Below are 25,501 nucleotides of genomic sequence, written 5' to 3'. Positions count from 1 at the left end.
CTTAGTACTGTGAATTTGGACATAGTACACTTCGCACATACTTTATATAGTAGGGAAGTATGCGATTTTGGATGTAGCCACAGTGTAACAGCGACAGATGGTATACCTAGAGGACCGTGCACACTTACCATTTCAAATCTTAAAACATGTCTTAAGAAATCTATATGCATTAAACAACAGTTCTGTTGCTAGTGAGCCACCTACCTGGACAACATTTGAAGGCACCACAGAAGTGTTCCCAAAGTGCAATGGCAATCCAAACAATGGGCAGCAACATTATGCTACCTTAAAAGATGGCGTGGCTGCATTCAAGTTATATTAATACACCGTATTCAGTGAACGCAGGTGTGTAGAAACAATCAGCAAGCAAGCTTGCTATTGAACAGAGCTTAAACGTCCTCATTTTCCATATGATTGTCAGTAAAGACACTCACATCTGTTCCTAAATGCATTCATCTCACATCAATTTCCCTTATGTATTGTTACAGTTCAAATTAGTGGCGATATTTAGTAACTGTACATTAGCGAGTAGACTGAGTTACAGTTGAGGTCAAACAATTTGCAAAATGTTCATTATTTTCTCAAAATAAGAGGGATCATACAAAATGCATGTTATTGTTTATTTAGTAATGACCTGAATAAAATATTTCACATAAAAGATGTATACATATAGTCCACAAGAGAAAATAATAGTTGAATTCACAGAAATGACCCCGTTCAAAAGTTTACATCCTTTGATTATTCATACAGTGTTCTTACCTGAATGATCCATAGCTGTTTTTTTTTTGTTCGTTTGTTTTGTTTAGTAATAGTTGCCCACGACGTCCAACAAATTCTTTGGTTTTCCAGCATTTGTGTGTGTTTGAACCCTTTCCAACAATGATCGCATGATTTTGAGATCCATCTTTTTTTACACGAACAACAACTGAGGGACTCATATGCAACCATTACATAGTGTTCAAATGCTCATTGAATGCTAGAAGGAAAAACGATGCATTAAGAGCATCGCATACAGCTCATAATGCTTTTTTTTTCTCGTCTTTCAACCTTCTGTAATAGTTGCATTTGAGTCCCTCACTTGTCCTCAGTGTGAAAAGATAGATCTTAAAATCATAGTCAGAAAGGGTTCAGATACACAAAAATGCTGGAAAACTAAAGAATTTGTAGGACCTGAAGGTTTTTTCTGAAGAACAGCAGGCAGTTTAATTGTTCAGGACAAACAAGGGACTCATGAACAACTATCACTACAAAAAAAAAAAAAAAAAAAACAGCTGTGGATCATTCAGGTAAGAACACAGTATTAAGTATCAAGGGGATGTAAACTTTTGAACGGGGTCATTTTTATAAATTCAGCTATTATTTTCTCTTGTGGACTATATATAAACATCATTTATGTGAAATATCTTCTTCAGGTCAGTACTAAATTAGTCTCGCGTAGCCAGACCTTCAGACTGACGGCTGAAGGTCTGGAATTCATGGCAGCTTTAGTTGGCCAAGGCCCGCCCATAAGGCCGTTTGACCGACATGTCAAACAACCAATCACAGTTCGTTTCGTTCAGCGTCACGTTTCAGCATTGAAAAAGTTAAATAAGAAGAGGGAGAACAAGCAGTAAGTCAGTAATTTGTTCGCGAAGGTCGCAAATGTGTATAACAACTATGGCGTCTGCATAAGCACATTTTAGCAAAACACAAGAGTAAATCCGTCTGCGCTTTGTTTCCCCGCGGACCGAAAATAAACGCGACACTCACGTCTCCCGGATATCCGATCAAATTCAACTAATCAGATGACGACTTCGACATTCCTGAAGTGTTTCCAGTTAAGTGTACCATATGCATCAGACGTTTAGCCTACGTTCCGTGGGCGTGACGTCTGAGGCTGAGACTAGTACTAAATAAACAATAACATGCATTTTGTATGATCTCTCTTATTTTGGTAAAATAAATGCAGAAAAATGCCTAAACATCATTTCTTCTGTACAAATTCTAAAATAATGACATTCAATGCATATGAAAAATAACTTGGACAACAGACACTGAAAGTATATATATATAGTCATTTATATATTCATTTATTCATTGATATTTAAACAGACTAAAAAGTTGTAAATACAACTTCTGAATGAAAGGCACAGTAAAATCAGACACAGCTGATATAATACTCAACTGAAATAGAAGTACAGTACAAAAGCGGACAGTTATTTATGCACGCAAAAAAATCTCTCACGTGCCAACACCTAAAGAGAGGCCATCCGGTCACCGGTTTAGATTTGACAAGAGCAGAGGAATCTTCACTGATAATGGCTGATGGACACTTATTGCTTTGACTTTGACTGGCCAGAACCCAAACATGGAAATAAAATGATTAAAATCTTAATTCATTTGCACTGGCAGAAACATCAAGTAGAAAAGTGATTAGCTAGCTTTCAAAATCCAGGCTCAATGGAGTGATGCTGTCAGTCAAGCGCTAGCGTACTTCATTATTTAACGCATACTCATTAGCATACTGATCTAATTCACTGGTCCACCAAGTGCAAAATCAAACCAGGGAGGGGAGAAAAAAAAACAGCAGGCTGATGGCTCAAAGTTAAATGATCTTAAGTGTTAGAGACGTTTAATTAAATTTTGATTAATTCAATTGCAGAGCTGTGAAATTGAAATGTTAAGATGGATTTTAAAGATAGAAAGTTCCATTTCATCCTGTGCGGATGCACGTACGCACGTCGAGGAGCTTGATAGTGCCACATCACACCGTGTGCCGGTACATTATTTATAGTTAACGGCCAATTAGAGACCTGGACCCCGCTCTGATTTAATAGCGCCACGTAATTTGGATTCATTGTGGCCGTCTCTCTGGACTTTGCTTGATTAATACAAACACAAATCTTCGTAACAAGTCTAACCGCATTCATGAATCTGCTCCGGGGTGGTTTGACTACGCTCGATTTTTAGGCTCTGCCCTTTTCGTTCAGAGGTTTGAGTTACACAGAACCAGACTCTTTGGTATATGCAAAGCAATTTCCCCTCTCCAATCTGCTCTAATTATGTACAGACTTCCACATCCTATCTACCATCTCTAAATTATGCTTTATGCCAAACTCATTCTTCCTGGAATGTAAGTGAATCAATTAAGCAGAAGATGTTTGCTGAAAACTTTTGGACAGAGTTAAAGGGATATTTCACCTAAAAATGAAAATTCTGTTAGTAATTTCTTACCCTGATGTTGATTTAAACCTGTAAGACTTGTGTTTATTTTCAGATTACAAATGAAGATATTTTTGATGAGCTTTCTGACCAACGCAACTACCACGTGCAAGGCCCATAAAGGTAGTAAAGACATTGTTAAAATAGTCCATGTGATATCGGTGGCTCAACATTAATTTTATGAACCTACGAGAATACTTTTTGTGTGCAAAGAAAACAAAAATGACTTTAATTACAATACAAAAAGTATTTGATATCACATGGACTATTTTAACAAATGTCCTTAATACCATTCTAAAAGTTCTCGCATTTCATCAGAAATATTTTAATTTGTGTTCAGAAGATGAACAAAGGTCTTACAGGTTTGGATCGACATGAGGGTAAGCAATTAATGACACAATTTTAATTGTTGGGTGTACTATCCCTGTAATGCTTGTGTACTACCATTTCCAGCTGCCTTTCGGGGTGTCACAATTTTGCAAGTAAACCTCTAGCGAAAAACCAGAGGATGTTGACAATGGTGATGCCACCACTGCCTTTATTGCAAAAAAATCCATTGAATAAAAGCAATGAACTCAAGACATTTCAATAATTTAAAGATCAACGTAAGCAAAACAAAATGTACACATAACGGATTGTAGTGAAGGACGATTGGTCTGAGTTAAAGTCACAGAAGACCTAAGCTTCGCCAGACCTTCTAACGGGGATCCCCAAACCCTGAAGATGTCGTTGGACGTTGATGGGTGAACGTTGAGCGTTGACATATGGGCGGTCATTACCTGGCGGTACCGCTTAACTGGGTTAAGTACTCGCGCAGTTCTTTAGCTGCCTGGAAGCGGCCGTACCGCTTCTTAGGGTTGGCGCATTCGTCCAACAGGGCTTCAAGCTGGCCGTCTTTGGCTACGTGTGGCGGGGGGTCGTGAAGAAGTCCGCCGGAGCTGCCCCGCCACACAGCATATCGTGAAAGCAGATTCTGACAGATGGCGTAATAGTTGTGGTCCACTGTGACCCGTGAGCATAACATGTCTTTAGAGAAGGAGAGACAGGCCTCCTTGTCGCACTCCTCAAACTTGCTCTCGTACCAGATGTCGTAGTTCTCTGGCTTATCTACAGGAAGATGAGAGAAACAAGAGTAAATATGAAGAAGTTGATGAAAATGTACCACAGACAAACTCATTCATACATTGACTTATGGAAGCCTACAATTGTGTGACACTCTCAATTCTGACTTTTTCTTAGAATTGTGAGATATAAACTCACAATTGCAAGTTATAAAGTCAGAATTGTGAGATATAAACTCTGACTTTATAACTCACAGTTGCAAGTTTATATCTCATAATTCTGAGAAATAAAGTTTTGTTCTCAGAAATGGACTCTCAGTTTCGAGAAAAAGTCAGAATTGCAAGTTTGTCTCGCAATTCTGACTTTATTTCTCGCAATTGTGAGTTTATATTATGCTATTCTGACTTTATAACTAGCAATTTTGAGTTTATATCTTACAGTTTTGAGAAAAGACTAAATTGCGAGATGTAAACTCGCAGTTGCGAAAAATAAAGTTAGAAGTGATACAAACTTGCAATCCTGACTTGGTTTTTCAATATTGTGAGATATAAACTCGGAATTGAAAGTTATAAAGTCAGAATTGCAAAATATAAACTCGCAATTCTGAGAGATGAAGTCAGAATTGTGTGATATAAACTTGCAATTCTGTGAACAGTCTTTTTTCTCCTCAGAAATGGACTTTACAACTCGCAATTGTGAGTTTATATCTTACAATTCTGAGGAAAAAAAAAGGTAGAATTGCGAGATACAAACTCGCAATTGTGCGAGAAAAAAATCTAAATTGTGAGTTTATATCTACAAATTCTGACTTTATAACTCGTAATTGCAAGTTTATATCTCATAATTCTGAGAAATGAAGTCAGAATTGAGAGATATAAACTCGTAATTCTGACAAATAAAGTCAGAATTGCGAGATATAAACTCGCAATTGCAAGAAAAAAGTTTGAATTGTGAGATATAAACTCGCAATTCTGAAGTCTTTTTTCTCTTCAGAAATGGACTTTATAACTCACAATTGCGAGTTTATACCACAATTCTGAGAAAAAAAAAGCCAAAATTATATTTGTTACATTTCTTAGCCTGTATTATTATTTCCTTTTTTTTTTTTTGAAAACTCTTTAAAATATTTAAAACATTTTTGAAAATAAAAATGACCAATCCGACAAAAATGATATTTTAATTATAATTTATAAAACAAACATGAATATAAAGATTAAAATTCCACTAATTTGGCACATTTTAAACCTTACTTTATTAAAGTAAATTTTAAACCTGTTTTTGGTCACTGACCTAATTGCAGCTAGTCTGCTATTAGTGTGCTGCAACATTATGGAACACAATGTGCACAGTGTGCCAACATTTTGTCTTATGTTGTCTTTTCACAATTAGATAATTAATTGTGTTTTAGGTTTGCCATTTCTTTAAAAAATGGCCTGCATATTTCATTTTTAAATGGAAAACAACATGTTTTTATAAATCATATTTGGACACACTCATTCAGTTAGAACACAGTGAAAATATCAGTCGATGGACCAAGAGAGCAATTTGTGACTTAGAAATAGCACAGAAGCAATCAGGTGGACATTTCTGAAGTACAGCATGTTCCTTCCTTAATAAAGGGACACAAATTGGCCTGTTTCTCAACCCAGAACACCAATCCATACAACCTTCATCTTCACACTTATTTTTCCAGGACCAAATAAATAACAATCTCTATGATGGGGAACTCTTTGGAGTTGCATTAATGATCAAATTGATTAGAGTGAAACAACCCAGGAGATGCCAACCCCTAATCATGTTTGAGAAACTCAGTGTACTCCGGCCCCTGTCCTTCCTCAACTCCAATGATTCAATCTGTGTTTCCGGCATCAGGCTCTGCCTCAGGCCCCCAGACCATCACACAAACTCAATCATCGCTCAACACAGATCTGCAGATGCTGAGAGCCAAGGTGAAGGAGATGTCATTTACTCTGGTAGACGTCTGTATGACTGATGTGTGATCAGGCCTTGTCTTACCTCTAATGCACAGAGCCGTTACATACGTCTTTGCTGCAACATCAAGACATATGAGAGAAAGAAATGTGCGAATACGGGTCTGTGCCTTTGTGCAAGTGCATATAGGTTTAATAACCATGAAACCAAGTTCTTAAAGGCTTATTCCCAGTAAAGCTCATATTACACTGCATGTATGAACAATATCTGTAGCATGCAGTTAATTAGCTCAGATTTTTTTTTCCTCTTTGCATTAATACTCTTACTTTTGAAGCCTAACAAGCAAGCATGCAGCACCAAATTAATGCTATACACAAATATAGCCACAAGCAGGAATACTTAAGAGTAAAAGCACACAAAAACGGACCATAATTATTACATTTATCACAGAATATATATTCTGTGGATGTTGAGGATGCAGTGCTTTGGGTGATTATTATAGCACTCCCTGGTATTGGAATTTAATTAAATTCGCAATGCCCAGATGTGTCCAAGGTGTTTTTTTTTTTTCCTTTTTGGTCAGAGGCAAGTCTAGACACATTTTATGCAAACTGGACAAAATGTTATTCCCCCATTTTCATGCTGCTAAGAGCACTAACACTACTGCATAAAGTTTAAGTTTATGTTATTATTACTATTATTATTACTTTAAACAAATTACAAACTGAAATGGTTCTTTCTAATATATATATATGTACAACATATTTTTTTTTTATTAATCTTTTTTTTTTGTTTCTCGGTTTGGTTTTGTTTTAATTAGTCATGCTAATGTTTAAATGTATTATTTACCTGAGTACTAGTTAAATAGAGTAAGTTTTACTAAATTGGGTAAAAGTTAAATTAGTAAAACAACTTTTTATTGCCACATTTAAAAAAAAGAGAATGTAGTTGAAATGTTTCACGAATGAAGTCGAAATTATGAGAAATCGAAATGACGAGAATAAAGTCGAAATTATGAGAAGTCGAAATGTTTCGATGAACAATGTCGAAATGACGAGAATAAAGTCGAAATGTTTCGACAATGAAGTCAAAATTACAAGAATAAAGTCGAAATGTTTCAGAAATGAAGTCGAAATGTTTCGACAATGAAGTCAAAATTACAAGAATGAAGTCGAAATGTTTCAAGGGAAGTCGAAATGTTTCAAGAGTGAAGTCGAAAGGTTTCGACAATGAAGTAAAAATACAAGAACAAAGTCGAAGTGTTTCGACAATGAAGTCAAAATTACAAGAATGAAGTCGAAATGTTTCAAGGGAAGTCGAAATGTTTCAAGAGTGAAGTCGAAAGGTTTCGACAATGAAGTAAAAATACAAGAACAAAGTCGAAGTGTTTCGACAATGAAGTCAAAATTACATGAATAAAGTCGAAATTACGAGAACAAAGTCAATATTTTGAGAATAACTTTGAAATGTTTTGAGAATAAAGCCGAAATGACCAGAATAAAGTTGAAACGACGAGAATAAAGTCAAAATGTTTCGAGAATGAAGTCGAAATTACGAGAATAAAGTCAAAATGTTTCAAGGATAAAGTTGAAATGTTTGTGAGAATAAAGTCGAAATTACGAGAATAAAGTCAAAATGTTTCAAGGATAAAGTTGAAATGTTTGTGAGAATAAAGTAAAAATTACAAGAATAAAGTAGAAATGTTTCGAGAGTGAAGTTGAAATGTTTCAAGAGTGAAGTCGAAATGTTTCAACAATGAAGTAAAAATACAAGAACAAAGTCGAAGTGTTTCGACAATGAAGTCAAAATTACAAGAATAAAGTCGAAATGTTTCGAGAATGAAGTTGAAATGTTTGTGAGAATAAAGTCAAAATTACAAGAATAAAGTTGAAATGTTTCAAGAGTGAAGTCGAAATGTTTCGACAATGAAGTAAAAATGACAAGAACAAAAGTCGAAGTGTTTCGACAATGAAGTCAAAATTACAAGAATAAAGTCGAAATGTTTCGAGAACAATGTTGAAATGTTTCGAGAATGAAGTCGAAATTACGAGAATAAAGTCTAAAGGTTTCGGGAATGAAGTCGAAATGTTTCAAGAATAAAGTTGAAATTACGAGAATAAAGTCAATGTTTTGAGAATAACGTTGAAATGTTTTGAGAATAAAGTCGAAACTACGAGAATAAAGTCAAAATGTTTTGAGAATAAAGTCAAAATTACGAGAATAAAGTCAAAATTACAAGAATAAAGTCGAAATGTTTCGAGAGTGAAGTTGAAATGTTTCAAGAGTGAAGTCGAAATGTTTCGACAATGAAGTAAAAAGGACAAGAACAAAGTCGAAGTGTTTCGACAATGAAGTCAAAATTACAAGAATAAAGTCGAAATGTTTTGAGAGTGAAGTGGAAATGTTTCAAGAATAAAGTTGAAATTACGAGAATAAAGTCAATGTTTTGAGAATAACGTTGAAATGTTTCAAGAATAAAGTTGAAATTACGAGAATAACGTTGAAATGTTTTGAGAATAAAGTCAAAATGACGAGAATAAAGTCGAAACGACGAGAATAAAGTCAAAATGTTTCGAGAATAAAGTCAAAATGTTTCAAAGATAAAGTTGAAATGTTTGTGAGAATAAAGTCGAAATTACGAGAATAAAGTCAAAAAGTTTCAAGGATAAAGTTGAAATGTTTGTGAGAATAAAGTCGAAATTACGAGAATAAAGTCAAAAAGTTTCAAGAATAAAGTCTAAATGTTTTGAGAGAAGTTGAAATGTTTCAAGAGTGAAGTGTTTCGACAATGAAGTCAAAATTACAAGAATAAAGTCGAAATGTTTCGAGAACAACGTTGAAATGTTTTGAGAACGAAGTCGAAATTACGAGAATAAGGTCTAAATGTTTCAAGAATAAAGTTGAAATTACGAGAATAAAGTCAATGTTTTGAGAATAAAGTCGAAATGACGAGAATAAAGTCGAAATGACGAGAATAAAGTCGAAACGACGAGAATAAAGTCAAAATGTTTTGAGAATAAAGTTGAAATTACGAGAATAAAGTCAAACTGTTTCAAGGATAAAGTTGAAATGTTTGTGAGAATAAAGTCAAAATTACAAGAATAAAGTCGAAATGTTTCGAGAGTGAAGTTGAAATGTTTCAAGAATAAAGTTGAAATTACGAAAATAAAGTCAATGTTTTGAGAATAAAGTCAAAATGACGAGAAAAGTCGAAACGACGAGAATAAAGTCAAAATGTTTCGAGAATAAAGTCGAAATTACGAGAATAAAGTCAAAATGTTTCAAGGATAAAGTTGAAATGTTTGTGAGAATAAAGTTGAAATTACGAGAATAAAGTCAAAATGTTTCAAGGATAAAGTTGAAATGTTTGTGAGAATAAAGTAAAAAATACAAGAATAAAATCTAAATGTTTTGAGAGTGAAGTCGAAATGTTTCAAGAGTGAAGTCGAAATGTTTCGACAATGAAGTAAAAATGACAAGAACAAAGTCGAAGTGTTTCGACAATGAAGTCAAAATTACAAGAATAAAGTCGAAATGTTTCAAGAATGAAGTTTAACCCCCTGGGGACGAAAAACGCCCTGGGGCGTTTTGAGGCAGTTTCCCAAAAGGAACTTTAATTACTTTGTCATTTCTGATTGTACAGATAAAAGCAGTACATCAATCGAATCTGTAAAGGGTCTACTTTTATTTGTATATACTCACAAAATCAAAAAAACATTGTGGTTTTGCAAAATAAAGAAAACAAAAAGGGTGTGCTGTCTGCCGCGTTGATCTCCGTGATCTTCATTCACAAACGCGTCAGTAAAATAGACTATAACTCAGCCAATATACAACACAGAGACATGAGCAATATGTCTAGACAAAGCTTGATATGTATACTTTTAAACGAAGTAAGTTTTACCGAAAACAAATATCCTGTGATAAGATAATCAATATGAAACCAACACGATGTCCAGTCTCTCCGGTCAGCTTCATTATTTTATAATTAGATCACGCCCACGAGCTGTTCGCTATTCATATTCAAATCGTCCACGTGAGGGCGCCGCGCCAAAAGTAGACGCCCACATCACGGTAAACAAAGGAGAAACTTCGTTCAAGTTAGTCATTTCTGGAAGAAGACTCTGTCAGGAATAAAACGTACTTCAGAAGACATGAGTAAGTTTTTTTTTTTCTCTTATTAGCCTACTTGTTAGTTATTACTGTGACAGAATGTGCAAACATTTTACCAGTTAAGACTTTTTGCCAACTATAATTCCTGACTACAGCAAGTGAAACATTATAAAGTACGTTTCATTTCACTGCATCTAAATGACTAACGATGCCAGTATGTTTTTAATAGTCTGTTCAATAAAGAATGATGCAATATAAAGGTTATAGTGTTCACATTTAAGCTTAACAGTTATAATATAGCCTAGTTTCTTTGTATTCACACAAAGCATGCTTATGTTTGACTATAAGATCATAATTATTTATTTAGTTATTAATGTATCTTACAACAGTAGGATGTAATATGAGGGTTTACACTTAGTGTATGTTTTGACAATATGTATTAATACTGTGTTCTCGAATGGATGTTTAACACGATAAACACTTTTTATTAGTTTCTCAGATATAAAATGTCCTTTTTACGTTTGTACAAAATGCGTGGGTCTATGACTACAAAATCATAATATATATATATAAATAAATAAATAGTGTGATGCTGTTGATATTAACATGCTCACAGATGTTTTGTTTTGTTGTTTTTAGTGATTGTAAACCTGCTCAACACATGGATCCTGCTGACATTTACTTGAGTCTCCTCAAACTGTTTTCCTGAGAGCACTGTACCATCTTCAGATGTTAAAGAAGTTCACAAGTGAATCTCAAGTTATTTTTCTTGATAAATAAATCTATTCAAAATAAGCTACAAACATATTTTGTCCTTATATTCCTCCTTCATTCATTCCTTTGTTCCTCTCAGTCATCTGACTGAGTAACTAATTATGCGGCTCATTATGCAGGTCTTTGTCTTCTCAGGTGTGAATCACAGCATTATTCATGATCATTCACGCCTTCTTCGCATACAGCTATTCTAAACAAAAAGTGTCTTCAAAAATTTAAATCAATATACTGTTTTGTGTAAACAAGTGAACGAGATGATTTTCATATCATTTGATAGAAAAAACTCTAGCCTAACACATCCAGTTCTCAAAGTCTTGTGAACAAATATTCTGTATGTGTTTCATGACTTTATTTCAGTGACTTCAAAAATTTTGTTTTTCACTAAGCACGCATAAACGTTGTTTTCTCAAAAACACCAACATGTACATTCATGTTGCTTACATATTATTGTAGCCCAAATTGTGCTGATTACAATATAATCAGATTTGGGCCATTCATATGTTTTTAAGATACTGAAAAAGGCACAAATGTCAGGGCATGTCAAAACTTTTTCAGGGCCCAAAAACACCCTCAGTCCCCAGAGGGTTAAATATTTCAAGAGTGAAGTCGAAATGTTTCGAGAACAACGTTAAAATGTTTTGAGAACAAAGTCGAAATTATGAGAATAAAGTCTAAATGTCTCGGGAATGAAGTCGAAATGTTTCAAGAATAAAATTGAAATTACGAGAATAAAGTCAATGTTTTGAGAATAACGTTGAAATGTTTTGAGAAAAAAGTCAAAATGACGAGAATAAAGTCAAAATGTTTCGAGAATAAAGTCGAAATTACGAGAATAAAGTCAAAATGTTTCAAGGATAAAGTTGAAATGTTTGTGAGAATAAAGACGAAATTACGAGAATTAAATTGTAGCAATAAAAGTTATAATATTTTAAGTGTACAGCCTGCATTTGCAAATTGGGAGCACCAAAATACGTTGTCAGGTCACAAGAATTCATTTGAATATATGTGGGATTATTAGCAGAAATCTACCATCTGTTAAACTCGCAGGGACAATATGGCTGGAAATAACATTTCACATCTTTAATTGCATTCATGAGACCTATTTGTAGTGCGGCAGCAACTCAATAATAACAAGCAGCTTTGTGCTTTTGGTACTTTAAATATTAAACTAACTCAAACTTCAAAATCAGTTTATAGCGAAATACAAACAACGTGTCTTGCAATAATGTGTTTTTCACACTCTTTAAATTTAGCGGAACGACGGATCTCTGTATTCATGTGAATCAGTTGTCTTTTTGATTACAACAAGACATTCGTTTCATTAAATAATACTGTTTTCTTTGTGAAAATTTCACCACCTACTCCGCAAAAACATCTGTGGCTTCCAGTCTTTCATTCCTCACATGTATTTACTTAAAAACAACAGTAAACTGAAATACAAATAATAAATGTGTTTTTCCACTTTATTTCAAGTTTCTAGCACAATATAAATGTGAAGGAACATCAGAAGGAATAAAAAACAAACAAACAAACAAAGCAGTAAAGCTAATTTAATTTAATTCAAATGTCTCATTGTAATTGGCATGATGACATTCACATGCAGCCTAAACTGAGGCCAATACAGCATTAAAGAGCATGAAAAACACATTATTGTAATATACATATCGCTTGTATTTTGCTATAAAACTGACAGATTTTGAAAGTGGAGACTTTGGAATATCTCCCGGTTCTTCTAATCCAGGCCATTAGCAAGCGCAATAGACTAGTCACTAGAATATACTCTAAAAATATTATAACTTTAATGTCATAATTGCTGAAAATTAATTATCGAAATTTTGACTTTATTCTCAAAACACTCTGACTTTATCCTCTTAATTTTGACTTTGTCGAAATATTTCAACTTAATTCTTGTAATATTTAGACTATTTTCATAATATTTCAAATATTTCAACTTTATTCTTGTAATATTTAGACTATTTTCATAATATTTCAACTTTAATTTCGACAGTGTTTATTCTAATAATTTTGACTATTGTCAAAATATTTGGACTTTATTCTTGTAATATTTCAACTTTATTTTTGTAATATTTCAACGTAATTGACTATATTGTTATATTTTTGACTTTTGTCGAAATATTTAAACTTTATTCTTGTAATATTTAGACTATTTTCGTAATATTTCAACTTCATTCTCGTAATTTCGACTTTATTCTCGAAACACTGACTTTATTCTCATAACTGACTGTCAAAATATTTTCACTTTATTCTCGTAACATTTAGACTTTATTCTCATAATTTTGACTGTCGAAATATTGACTATTTTCGTAATATTTTAACTTCATTTTCGTAATTACGACTTTATTCTCGAAACTCTTTGACTTTATTCTCATAACTGACTTTGTCTAAATATTTTGTCTTTCTTCTCGTAACATTAAGACTTTATTCTCATAATTTTGACTGTCGAAATATTGACTATTTTCGTAATATTTCAACTTCATTCTCGTAATTTCGACATTATTCTCGAAACACTGGCTTTATTCTCATAATTTGGACTTTTGTCAAAATATTTTTGTCAAAATATTTTCACTTTATTCTTGAAACACTATTCTTGAGTTTATTTTTGTATTATTTCAACTTTATTCTCCTAACATTTAGACTTTATTCTCACAGACTTAAATTGTTTTGGTCAACATTAAGATGACACTTTGAGAAATATTGTGCAAAAACAATCAATGGAATAAGACAATCAAATAAATAAAAATAAACCAACAAAGCACAGAGAAGAGCATGTCAAAGATGCTGTGGACAAACATTCACTTTTTTTTTTCCTTCTACAAATTTTTATTTTATTGTGACCCAAATATCAATATATAAAGCTCAACTTATAAAAAATTTCACAGTACTCTATAAGGCTGGACGATTAATCGAAAAGTAATAGACACAAATTCAGAACCAACGTAATTTAAAAAAAAAAAAAAAAAAAAAAAAAAAAAGTAGGCTTAGTTTTTTTAATCCTTTTAATAATTTCCCATTTAAAACATACTACTGCATGTGTAGTCAGCACTATTCAGACGTGTATAACTGCTGCGCTCGCGTCTTTTGCAGCATCACGCATGTGAGTGACGCACTTAAGACGCAATGTCAACTTAACAATTTAAACTTTTACATGCAATGCGGCTCATCAAGGTCAGTTCCAAAACAGTGGACCAATCAGATGACCACGGAGGCAAGGCAAGCGTTGTGAGCTTTTGTTTACAGTAGCAGGATGTCATGGCAACTTTTGTACTTGACAACAACATGGCAGAGTAGGCATTCTTTTCTTAAACCATTCCTGAGTGCTACGTCTCACATGTTTCAGACGCAAAGAGATGTTTTTGTGTGAATGGCCAGCAAGAACCTAGAGTACACTTGCGCATATAAAGTGACAGGATAAGATCGCTAAGAGGAAGATCACATGCAACCATGAGCATGAGTCAGATTCACATCTGTAAGGAAAAAAAAAAAAATAATAATAATAATAAAATAAAATAAATAAATCATTCATTAATCGTAATCGAGGTAAAACATTCAATTAATTGAGATTTTGATTTTAGGTCATATTGTCCAGCCTTAGTACTCTATTATATATTCAAGTATAAATACAGTTGTGTCCTCATCCTCTGAATCCCTCTCTTCCGTTTTCTTTTGTGTCGTCTTTACAAACACATCATCCTAATCTGCGCTGTATTACGTCTGGACAAGACAACCGCCCTTTGCAAGGGTGGAAGGAAGCTACTTGATCATCTTTAGCAGGACGGGGAGACAAATGTGATTGCGAGCGTCAGTGGAGCGGAGCCATGCTCCAGATCGAAATTCATTTTAGGCTGTGGCTTTCCCTGCGTCGCTGGTCTAGACAAACATTCTGTATCCAAGTCTTGTGCTGGGCTCTCTCCAAAGCACTGCAGATAATTTCATTACGGAGCTGCGGATCAATGTTGCTTTGTGCTCTTTAAATACTGCACTGGTGAACTTGCAGCCTAATTGACTGGCCTTTTGTACCATCATTTGTTCATAACAAAGGCTCTTTTTTGGTCTCAATCTATTTTCACAGTTGTCGAAATGTGTTTCTACGTCAAAAACTTGATGTAATGCAAAACTTCCTGTCAAGTCTGATTACAATAGCTGCTATTCACTAACCAACAATACCACTGTAAAAAATGACTGTGAATTTAACGGTAAAAAACTGTAAAAATGCTACGGTAAAAACCTGTGATATGGTTAACGGTAAGTTCCCCTTCTATATACGGTGAAAACCTGTGTTGGACATTGCATGTCATTTTACGGCAGTATACCGTTTTTTGAAGTGAAAAAGAACATAAAATTTACAGTGAATAACCGTAAACTGACATTCCCAGAATTCCATGTGTTTCATTTTTTTTATTTGATGTTTTTTGTGGAAATAACTTTTTCTTCTTAGATTTTTCTTGGCAGTTTTGTACATTAGGGTTATATGTTACATCTAATGCTGTTAAATTAATGTTTTTTGCATTAAATCAGTTTTATGTGTGTTACCATGATGGTGTTTACTGTTGGTGTGAATGACACGGTGCACCTTCTATATATGTTATTATTTAAAACCTCCTTGTGATGGGGTTTGGTTGATCATGTGATGTTGTCTTCACCACCTGTTTTTGGTGGTTATCAGTGTATTGCAAAGTTACAAAAAAGATTTCAGTACTTCAAAAGGTTGGTAAATCACCATTATATCAGTTTAAAAAAATCTGAAATTACGGTATTTACCTGTATATTTAAGTGAAAACCGTAAAATGTAAAACATTGCTACCATATTTTTTACAGAAAAACTCTGGTGACCACAGCTGCCAGGGTTTTCCCGTAAATTTTACGGCTTTTTTTTTAAGGCAAGTAAAATCATGATTCAATCAAATTTATGATTTATATAAAACATAAGAACCAACTAAGACCATACAACAAAATAAAGAAGAAAATAAACGGATGGTTGAATAAATAAGAACTGGATGGATGGATGGTTGGATAAATAAAAACTGGATGGACGGACAGACAGTTATAAACTACATGGATGGATGGATAAATATAGATGAACAGATAAATATAAATGCAAACAGATTATATACGAGTGATAAATAAATACATATAAATGATGATTGGATGGATAAATATAAAAAGACAGATGGATGGATGGATGGGTGGGTTAATAAATACATATAAATAATGGATGCCTAGATAATTATAAATGATGGATGGATAAATAAATAAATATAAATGTTGCATGGATGGTTGGAAACCAAACTATGGAAGTTTTAATAAATAATAATACATTTTAATAATAAAAAAGGTAAGGTAAAAAAACGGTAATTGCAACTTTTATTTTCTCAGAATTTAGACTTTCTGATAAAAGCTCAAATTCAGATATCTCATAATTCAGAATTTTAGTTTTTTTTGTGTTTTTTTTTTAGAATTGTGAGATATAAACTTGCAATTGCATTTATAATGTACAATTCTGAGGCAGAAAAAAGACAAATATTTTATTTACTTAAAAAAAAGGTTACATCACAAAATTCTGAGAAAGTAAGTCCGAATTGTGTTATATAAACTCGCAATTGCGAATTATAAAGTCAGAATTGCATAAACTCGCAATTGCGAGAAAAAGGTAAGAATTACCATTTTTATTCTCACAATTGCAAGCTTATATCATGCAATTCTGAGAAAGTAAGTTAGAATTGTGCAATATAAACTCACAATTGCAAATTATAAAGTCAGAATTGCATAATATAACTGAATTGTGAGAAAAAGTTGCAATTAGCCATTTTCATTAAGAGTTTGTATATCGCAATTGCCTTTTTCTTGCAATTGTGATTTTATTTCTTAAAATGTTTGGAAATAAACTTACAATTGAGAGTTATACCATGAAACGGTAATTAAAAAAAAATAATAATAATTTTTGAGAAAATCCATAATTGTGTGATATAAACTTGCAATTGCAAATCATAAAGTCAGAATTGCATGATATAAACTCGCAACTGCGAAAAAAAACCCCTCAGAATTGTGAAATAAAAAGTCACAATTACCCTTTATTAATGCGAGTTTCTATTAGGGCTGTGCAATATGGACAAAATAATCATATTGCGATTTTTTGAACGAATATTGCGATTGCGATTTTGTGATTTTTTTTTTTTTTTTTTGCTTTTTCAAACAAGCTACATACATACATTCTAAATGTATTCAGTGCACAAGAAGTGCATAACAAAACATTTCACAATGAAATAACATATTATTAAGTTTAGTAAGTAGTAAAATTGTCTTTAAAACAGACAACAAAAATAAATTAGCCATGTTACTTTTTTCCCGGTACTTTAGCCTACTTTGTGTAATAACGAAAACATTCATTTCAGTGGAAAAATAAGTCCAAAACTCTCTATTTTAACATTTTGAGGGCTCTACAATCTTTTGCTTTTTTTTTTTTTTTTTTTAAGAAATTCTTATGTGTTTTAATTTTTTCTGATAATCAAAAAGCATAAACATTTATTTATTTTTAATCAAATGAAAAATAAACCATTTTAATTGCTGGCAAACAAACAGAGGTTTACTGTTAAAATCAATACATGGAAGAAAAATTATATTCAGTTTAAAACATTTAAATAATAAGTGGTTAATCTTGTTGTAATATTAATTTTTTATCACATATATTGTTCTATGTAAATTATTTAAATAGGAATATATAAACACCTACATTATACTGTACAAAAGTAATACAAGACTAATATTGTTCTGTTTCATGTTAAACTGTACTTTTATTTTGACAGGTTGCCGTGAAGTTTCTGTGTGTACAGTATAATATGATGCTAGTTTTCTCAAATGAAACGGTAAAAGTGAAACTCGCAGCACCTTTGGAGATTGAGTTTATTTGTTCATGTGAGATGCAAATGCCAAAAATTAGCGGGAGCGTCATGTGTGCTTCAGTATGCGTGTAGTAGAAAAATAAAATGCGTCTCCGCCATTCATGCATACAGAGGCAAACGGAACGTGCAGGATTCATATTAAAACGGTCTTTTTGCATTTCAGTTTTCACAGACACTAGTCAATATGGCGATTTGAATTAAGAGACAGACCAACTTTTGATTTATTGATTCCAAAAATCAACGAATTACGTGGCATTCCGCGCTATAGTAAATTAGGTTTTTATGAATGGAGTCCACGATCCCGTCCGTGTTTTCGCGGAGGAGACATTGTAAATGCGCGACCATGTAGAGACCGAAATTACATGCCTTCGTGTAAATAAGATAAATAACATAAGGCAGTTTAGTTTGTTTAATAAGAGAACAATGTGTAGACCTGTTCTATAGGAAAGATAAACTTAAATGACTTCTATTGTGATCTGGTGCTATATCGAAAATAAAATGAACTTGACGTTCAAGGGGGCGGGAGTGCCGTTGGGGGGGGATAGATAAAATCGCAGCCTTATGCGGTTTAGAAATCGCATGTGCTTAAATCGCGATTTTTTTGCGATTGCGATTAATTGCACAGCCCTAGTTTCTATATCATAATTCTGACTTTGTCTCGCAATTGCGAGTTTATATCTCGCTATTCAGATTTTTTTCTTAGAATTGTGAGATATAAACTTCCAAATGCAAATTATATTGTCCAGTTCCGAGGGGGGAACTGATATTTTAATTTACTTAACTCTTTACTTTAAATCTCCCAATTCTGAGTTATTTTTTTTCCCTCACAATTGTTCATAAAAGTTTATATCATGCAATTCTGAGAAAGTAAGTCAGAATTGTGTTATATAAACTCGCAATTGCGAATTATAAAGTCAGAATTGTGTAACTGAAATTTGTAATTGTGAATTATAAAAGTAAGAATTGCATAATATGAACTCGCAATTGCGAGAAAAAAGTCAGAATTGTGAGAAAAAGTTGCAATTACCCTTTTTTATTGCGAGTTTGTATATCACAATTCTGACTTTTTTCCTTTTATTTCTTGATTTTGAGATATAAACTCAAAATTGCGAGTTATAATGTCCAATTGTGACGGGGAAAAAAGACAGATATCTTAATTTACCAAACTCACAATTGCGAGTTTAAATCTTCCAATTCTGTTTCTTTCTTGGAATTGCAAGTTTATATCACGCAATTATAAGAAAGTCAAAATTGCGAGACAAAAAGTCGCAATTACCTTTTTTATTCTGTGGCATAAACAGGCTTTTTAAAGAATTTTAAATAAATAAACAAAAACAAATAAAATTTGAACAAACAAACAAACAAAAACCATACCATGGAACGTTAATAAAAATATTTATTAGATTATTATTATTATTATTATTATTATTATTATTACAAAACTATGAGAAAAAAATGCATGATATTAACTCGCAATTGCAAATGATAAAGTCAGAATTGCGTGATATAAACTTGCAACTGCAAAAAAAAAAAAAAAAAAACAGAATTGTGAAATAAAAAGTAGCAATTACCCTTTATTATTGCGAGTTTTTATATTATATACTGTGATATACATACCAACTGATAATCAAAACCAACAAGCAAAACAATTTTGAATAATTAAAAACAAATATAATTTGAACAAACAAACAAAAACCATACCATGGAATGTTAATAAAAAAATAATTTAAAAAAATCCAGAATTGCATGATATAAACTCGCAACTGCAAAAAAAACAACAACAACAAAAAAAAAAAACACTGTGAAATAAAAAGTCCCTTTGTGAAATAAAAAGTAACTATTACTCTTTATTATTGTGAGATTCTACATTGTAATTCAAACTTTGCCATGCAATTGCGAGCTTATATCTCGCAAATTCAGAATCTGTGAGGTATAAACTTGCAATTGTGTTTTTAATTGCAAGTTTGTATTTCACAGTTCTGAATTAAAAGTGATATAAACTAACAATTGTCTGTTAAGTAAATTAAAATATATTTTACCCCTGCTCAGGAATTGGACATTATAACTCGGAATTGCAAGTTTATATCTCACAAATCTAAGAAAAAAAAATAAAAATCAGAATTGTGATATACATTTTATTAAAATAAGAGACAAAATTTGAGACAAAAACTCACAATTGCGAGTTATAAATGTCCAATTGTGAGGGGGAAATAAATGACCAATATCTTAATTTACTTAAATCGCAATTGCGAGTTTAAATCTTCCAATTCTAAGTTTATTTCTTGGAATTGCAAGTTTATATCACGCAATTCTAAGAAAGTCAAAATTGCGAGACAAAAAGTTGCAATTACCTTTATTCTGTGGCATCCATACTGTACCAAACTGATAATCAAAACCAACAAACAAAACAATTTTAAATTTAAACAAACAAAAACAAACCATACCATGGAATGTTAATAATAATAATAATAAAAAAAATATTCAATTAGATTATTTTATTTATTTATTATAAGGAAATACATTGTATTTTGATCTGGAATAGATTCTCCTTAAAAAATTAACAGATCTGGTGTTTGGTGTTTGCTTTTCAACTGCTTCTGAGAATAGCACTAGTGGCTGTACTTAAAAATCTTTGATGTTGAATGGCTGTACAGAAGTTGTGCTACAAGCCCTAACATGGAGATCATCTGGGTGTGTATTATGGTCCAGAATTAATTTAAACTCATTAACATCAGAACAAGTTTAAGAAATGAACGTGCATACACACCTGTTGTGTATCCAATGGACATTTACCTTGAGAATGTTTTTGACTCCTATAATTACGAAACTTTATGAAATTACGAATTACGAAAAGGCAATTATTTGTGAATGAAACCCAACATCCTTAAGCTTACTTGTAAAAACAGTGTCTAGCTTTAGTACTTCTTCAAAGCTGAGCTAAAACAATTTAAATTCATCCTAGCAGAGCCGTTTGACTGGTAAAAGGGGACACCCTCCCCTCGAGGGCTCGCTCCCACTTCAATGACAGAGCTTCTTCTGTGAGGCTTTTGGCACCGTGACAAGTCGCCATTGAAGAGAGACCCGACTGGCGTCACCCTGTCCTCACGTGTGAGTCTCTCGCGCACCCGCCCGCACATAGACACATATTCTATCTTTCAGGAACAAACCTTGTTCTCTGAATAGTGTTCTATCTGATGTAGGGTATCTCCCCTGAGATTCTGGTCACAAAACACAACGGTACAACACAAAATGTCTCTGTACGCTGGTGACGCACTCGATTCTGACGTGCTGGAAGTGTAAAGGCGCTTTCTGCAGCATACTGAATTGTAAGTGTTTATAAGTCCAAAAGGCTCTCTTTGTGTTCAAAGAGGAGATATTTGCATAGAGATAGAACTATATGAGGGTGAGTTAATAACGACTTTATTTCCAATTATTCATAAAAACAAATAAATAAAAAAACTGCTGATTGTGTGTCAGGGGAAAAGAGTTGCATCTGCCAATTTATGGGCACTTGAAGAAAAAAAAAAAACTGGATACTTGCTTGAGCAAGCTTTACTTTTAATGTATTCATTCATGAGCTTTTTATGACTTTAATGGATTGGACAGTGAATAAAATGGAAAGTAAATGGAGAAAGAGAGACAGAGGAGGGATGGGGTCAGGAAATGACAGCGGAGTGCACACAAACACAACTGCTCCAATACATTCAGGTTTAAAAATTGTGAGAACATAATGAAATTTTGATAGAGGTGAGGAAGATACAATGTGTTACATTTAGGGGTGCACCGAAATGAAAACTCTTGGCTAAAGCCGAAGCCGAACAAAATTAGACACTAGGCCGAAGGCGATTACCGAACACATTTTTTTTTGTGTTTTTCCCCCCATGTATTTTGCCGATTTTTTTTTTTTCACCATTGCATAAATTAAATAGCCAATATTTGCTTTTTACAGTTTTGTCTTGCTTTTCAAAAAAAAAAAAAAAAAAAAAAAAGATTACAAATCAACAATTTAAAAATATTTAACATTTTTAACATTCTAATACACATTATAGCCTACCAATAAAGTACAGTTTAACTTAAAATTAATAAGTTAGTAAAATAATATTCTTTGGCCATTTTTAAGACCCCCTTCTTGAATCAGGCATGTGTTTTTAATTGTATAAATAAATGTAGCCTTGTTGAGCAAAGAAGAACGTTATTATAAATGTTTTATTAGAGCTGTTGTAATGATTGTCATTATTTTTTGTCTTACTTTTTTATTGTATTTTACAGAACAACAGTAAAATTACAATACTAACATTTATGTATGTTGACTCTTATTTTGGCGGAAGCCCAAAGGAATACCTAAGTACTACTAATTTTTGCTGACGGCAGCAGATTTATGAATGATTTTCATCATGCGAATGATTTCCCTTGCGCTTTGGACTTTGCTGTCAGAATAAATACAATTTGTGCATGTATTAGACAACATAAAGTTCTCCACTGTGAAAAAAAAGACAGTAAATTTAACGGTAAAAAAAAGTAAAAATGCTACGGTAAAAACCTGTGAAATAGTTAACGGTAAGTTCCCCTTCTATATACGGTGAAAAACTGTGTTGGACATTGCAACGTTTTTTGAAGTGAAAAAGAACGTAAAATTTACAGTGAATAACCGTAAATTGACATTCCCAGAATTCCCTGTGTTTCATTTTTTTTAATTGAATGTTTTTTGTTGAAATAACCTTTTCTTCTTAGATTTTTCTTGGCAGTTTTGTACATTAGGGTTGTATGTTACATCTAATGTTGTTAAATTAATGTTTTTTTGCATTATTTCAGTTTTATGTGTGTTACCATGATGGTGTTTACTGTTTATGTGATGACACTGTGCACCTTCTATATATGTTAGTATTTAAAACTGTGATGGGCTTTGGTTCATCATGTGATGTTGTCATCACCACCTGCTTTTGGTGGTTATCAGTGTATTACAAAGACACAAAACAGATTTCAGTACTTCAAAAGGTTGGTACATCACCATTATATCAGTTAAAAAAAAAAAAAAAAATCAGAAATTACGGTATTTACCTGTACATTTAAGTGAAAACCGTAAAATGTAAAACATTGCTACCGTATTTTTTACAGTAAAACTCTGGTAACGACAGCTGCCAGTTTTTTCCCCCATAAATTTTACGGCTTTTTTTTTTTACAGTGTAGTTTATGTACTAATGGTTTAAGGCCATTGGTTTAAGACAAACACCCCTTTCTCTTCTCATCTAAGACATGCGATGCGGTTCTAAACTGTCTCTTGCTGTCGGTGCTTGTAATGATTTTTGCATCTTTCTCAGACAGTTTTAAATGCTTCCACACTGCTGACATGTCTGCTGCATTAGTGTGCGCCTCTATTTGATTGCGTCACGTCATTGTTTGGTATAATTTATTCTGCCTTTTCACTTATTCATTATTTTCGGCCAAATAGTTTTGAGTGCCGAACATTCAGTGCATCCCTAGTAACATTGGCATTAGTCTGTGATTGAATTCCTTAATGGCATAGTTCACTCAAAAATTACATTTCTGTCACCATTTTGTTACTCATGTCATTCCAAACATTTATTATATATTATTACACTATTAATACTTCTTTTAAAAGCTTCTTTTATTTTTTTTTATATCTTCAGTTTTCATTTCAATTTTAGTCCAAGTTATACTAATTGCTTTTGTCATTTTATTTATTTCTATTTATATATTTTATTTCAGTTTTAGGCAGACATTTTAGTATGTGAACTTAAACATTTTATTTCAATTTCAAGTTTTTCTATCTAATATTTGCTAATATTTTTTGTAGTAGTTTTAGTTAACAATAACAACAGTGTTCCAAACTTATATGTATTTTTTTTTTATTTTTTTTTATGTGGAACACAAAAGGTGACATTTTGAAAAATGTCTGATAAAGTTGTTTTGGAGCCTACTGACTTCCTCAATTAGGACAAAAACTCAAGTTTATGAGAGAAGCACTACTGCCTGGTTCATGAAAAAAAAATGCTGTTTTGAGTCTTATTTAGTCATTTGTTCACAGAATTGCTCAGAAGGTGCGCTTCTTTAAAGAATTGTTAGCCAACTATGTTCACAAGTTATGGTCACATTACCAACATAGTTCAACGATTTGGTGTTTTCCAAAAGATAATTAAAATGAACATCATGTCAACTGTGTGGTTGGAATGTTAGAAGCATATGACATGTGGACTTCAATAGACTTCAACGGATCATGCTTGAGCAAATAAGCTAACATGCAGTACATTCTGTATCAGTCATTCCATATACAGGGAGTGCAGAATTATTAGGCAAGTTGATATTCTTGTCATATTTTTTTCCCAAGCACATTTGAATAATTCCAAACCACATCAATCTTAATAACTGCTATTCATTTTGTATTTAATTATTTATATTTGATATATAATTGTCCATGAAGGCTGGAAGTGAAAAACTCCTTATTTTCAGGTGTGCAGAATTATTAGGCACATTTTCTTTTACAGATAAAATGAGCCAAAAAAGAGATTTACCTCAGACTGAAAAGTCAAAAACTATTAAATGCCCATGAGAAGGATGCAATACTAATGCAATACTGCAATTTGCAAAGTTAAGGCATGACCACCGGACTGAAAAACGCTTGTTGCATCTGCATTGTCAGAACAAACAGGTGGAGGAGAAAAGATGCATGTTATTTGCAAAAAAAGTAAGAATTAATGTTAAGAATCAGATATGAAACCATCAGGAACCATTTAGTCTCCAGCGCCACCGTTTTCCAGAACTGCAACCTACCTTGAGTCTCCAGAAGTGCAATGTGTCAGGTTCTCAGAGACTTTGCTTGGGCAAAAAATCCTAAAAAATGACCCTCAATTAATAAGAATAACATTCTGAAGTATTGTCAAATACATAGAGATGTTTTTTTTCTAGGCTTTATAGACAGATGAGTTGAGAGTGACTCTTGAAGGACCAGCACCACATCCTCTTGTAGCACTCTTTCAAGTTTATCCTCCAGAATCTGGCAGTAAGTTTTGGGACTTCAGTTTTAGTCCATCTCCTATCCTGAAATGTCTGTCTTGCAGAGAGGGACCAAAATAAACTCTTAAAACTTACTGCCAGATTCTGGAAAATATATTTTTGAAAGAGTGCTACAAGAGGATGTGGTGCTGGTCCTTCAAGAGTCACGCTCAACTCATCTGTCTATAAAGCCTAGAAAAAAACCATCTCTATGTATTTGACAATACTTCAGAATGTTATTCTTATTAATTGAGGGTCATTTTTTAGGATTTTTTGCCCAAGCAAAGTCTCTGAGAACCTGACACATTGCACTTCTGGAGACTCAAGGTAGGTTGCAGTTCTGGAAAACGGTGGCGCTGGAGACTAAATGGTTCCTGATGGTTTCATATCTGATTCTTAACATTAATTCTTACTTTTTTTGCAAATAACATGCATCTTTTCTCCTCCACCTGTTTTTTCTGACAATGCAGATGCAACAAGCGTTTTTCTGTCCG

The 25,501-nt window shown here is 32.9% G+C and overlaps 1 protein-coding gene across 1 annotated transcript in view; it reads right to left on the bottom strand.

Moving 5' to 3' along the window:
• Positions 1 to 2,042: 2,042 nt before the first annotated feature.
• dipk2ab (divergent protein kinase domain 2Ab) overlaps positions 2,043 to 25,501 on the bottom strand; it is a 65,443-nt gene continuing 41,984 nt past the window's right edge. Inside the window, exon 4 of the mRNA XM_073830825.1 lies at positions 2,043 to 4,308. Coding sequence (XP_073686926.1) covers positions 3,977 to 4,308 — 332 coding nt within the window. The 3' untranslated portion in view covers positions 2,043 to 3,976. The remainder of the gene's footprint in view (positions 4,309 to 25,501) is intronic.

The sequence above is a fragment of the Garra rufa genome, chromosome 24, assembly GCF_049309525.1.
Source record: "Garra rufa chromosome 24, GarRuf1.0, whole genome shotgun sequence".
Lineage (NCBI taxonomy): Eukaryota > Metazoa > Chordata > Actinopteri > Cypriniformes > Cyprinidae > Garra > Garra rufa.
The sequence above is the reverse complement of the archived record's forward strand: the minus strand, read 5'-3'. Positions and strand labels throughout refer to the sequence as shown.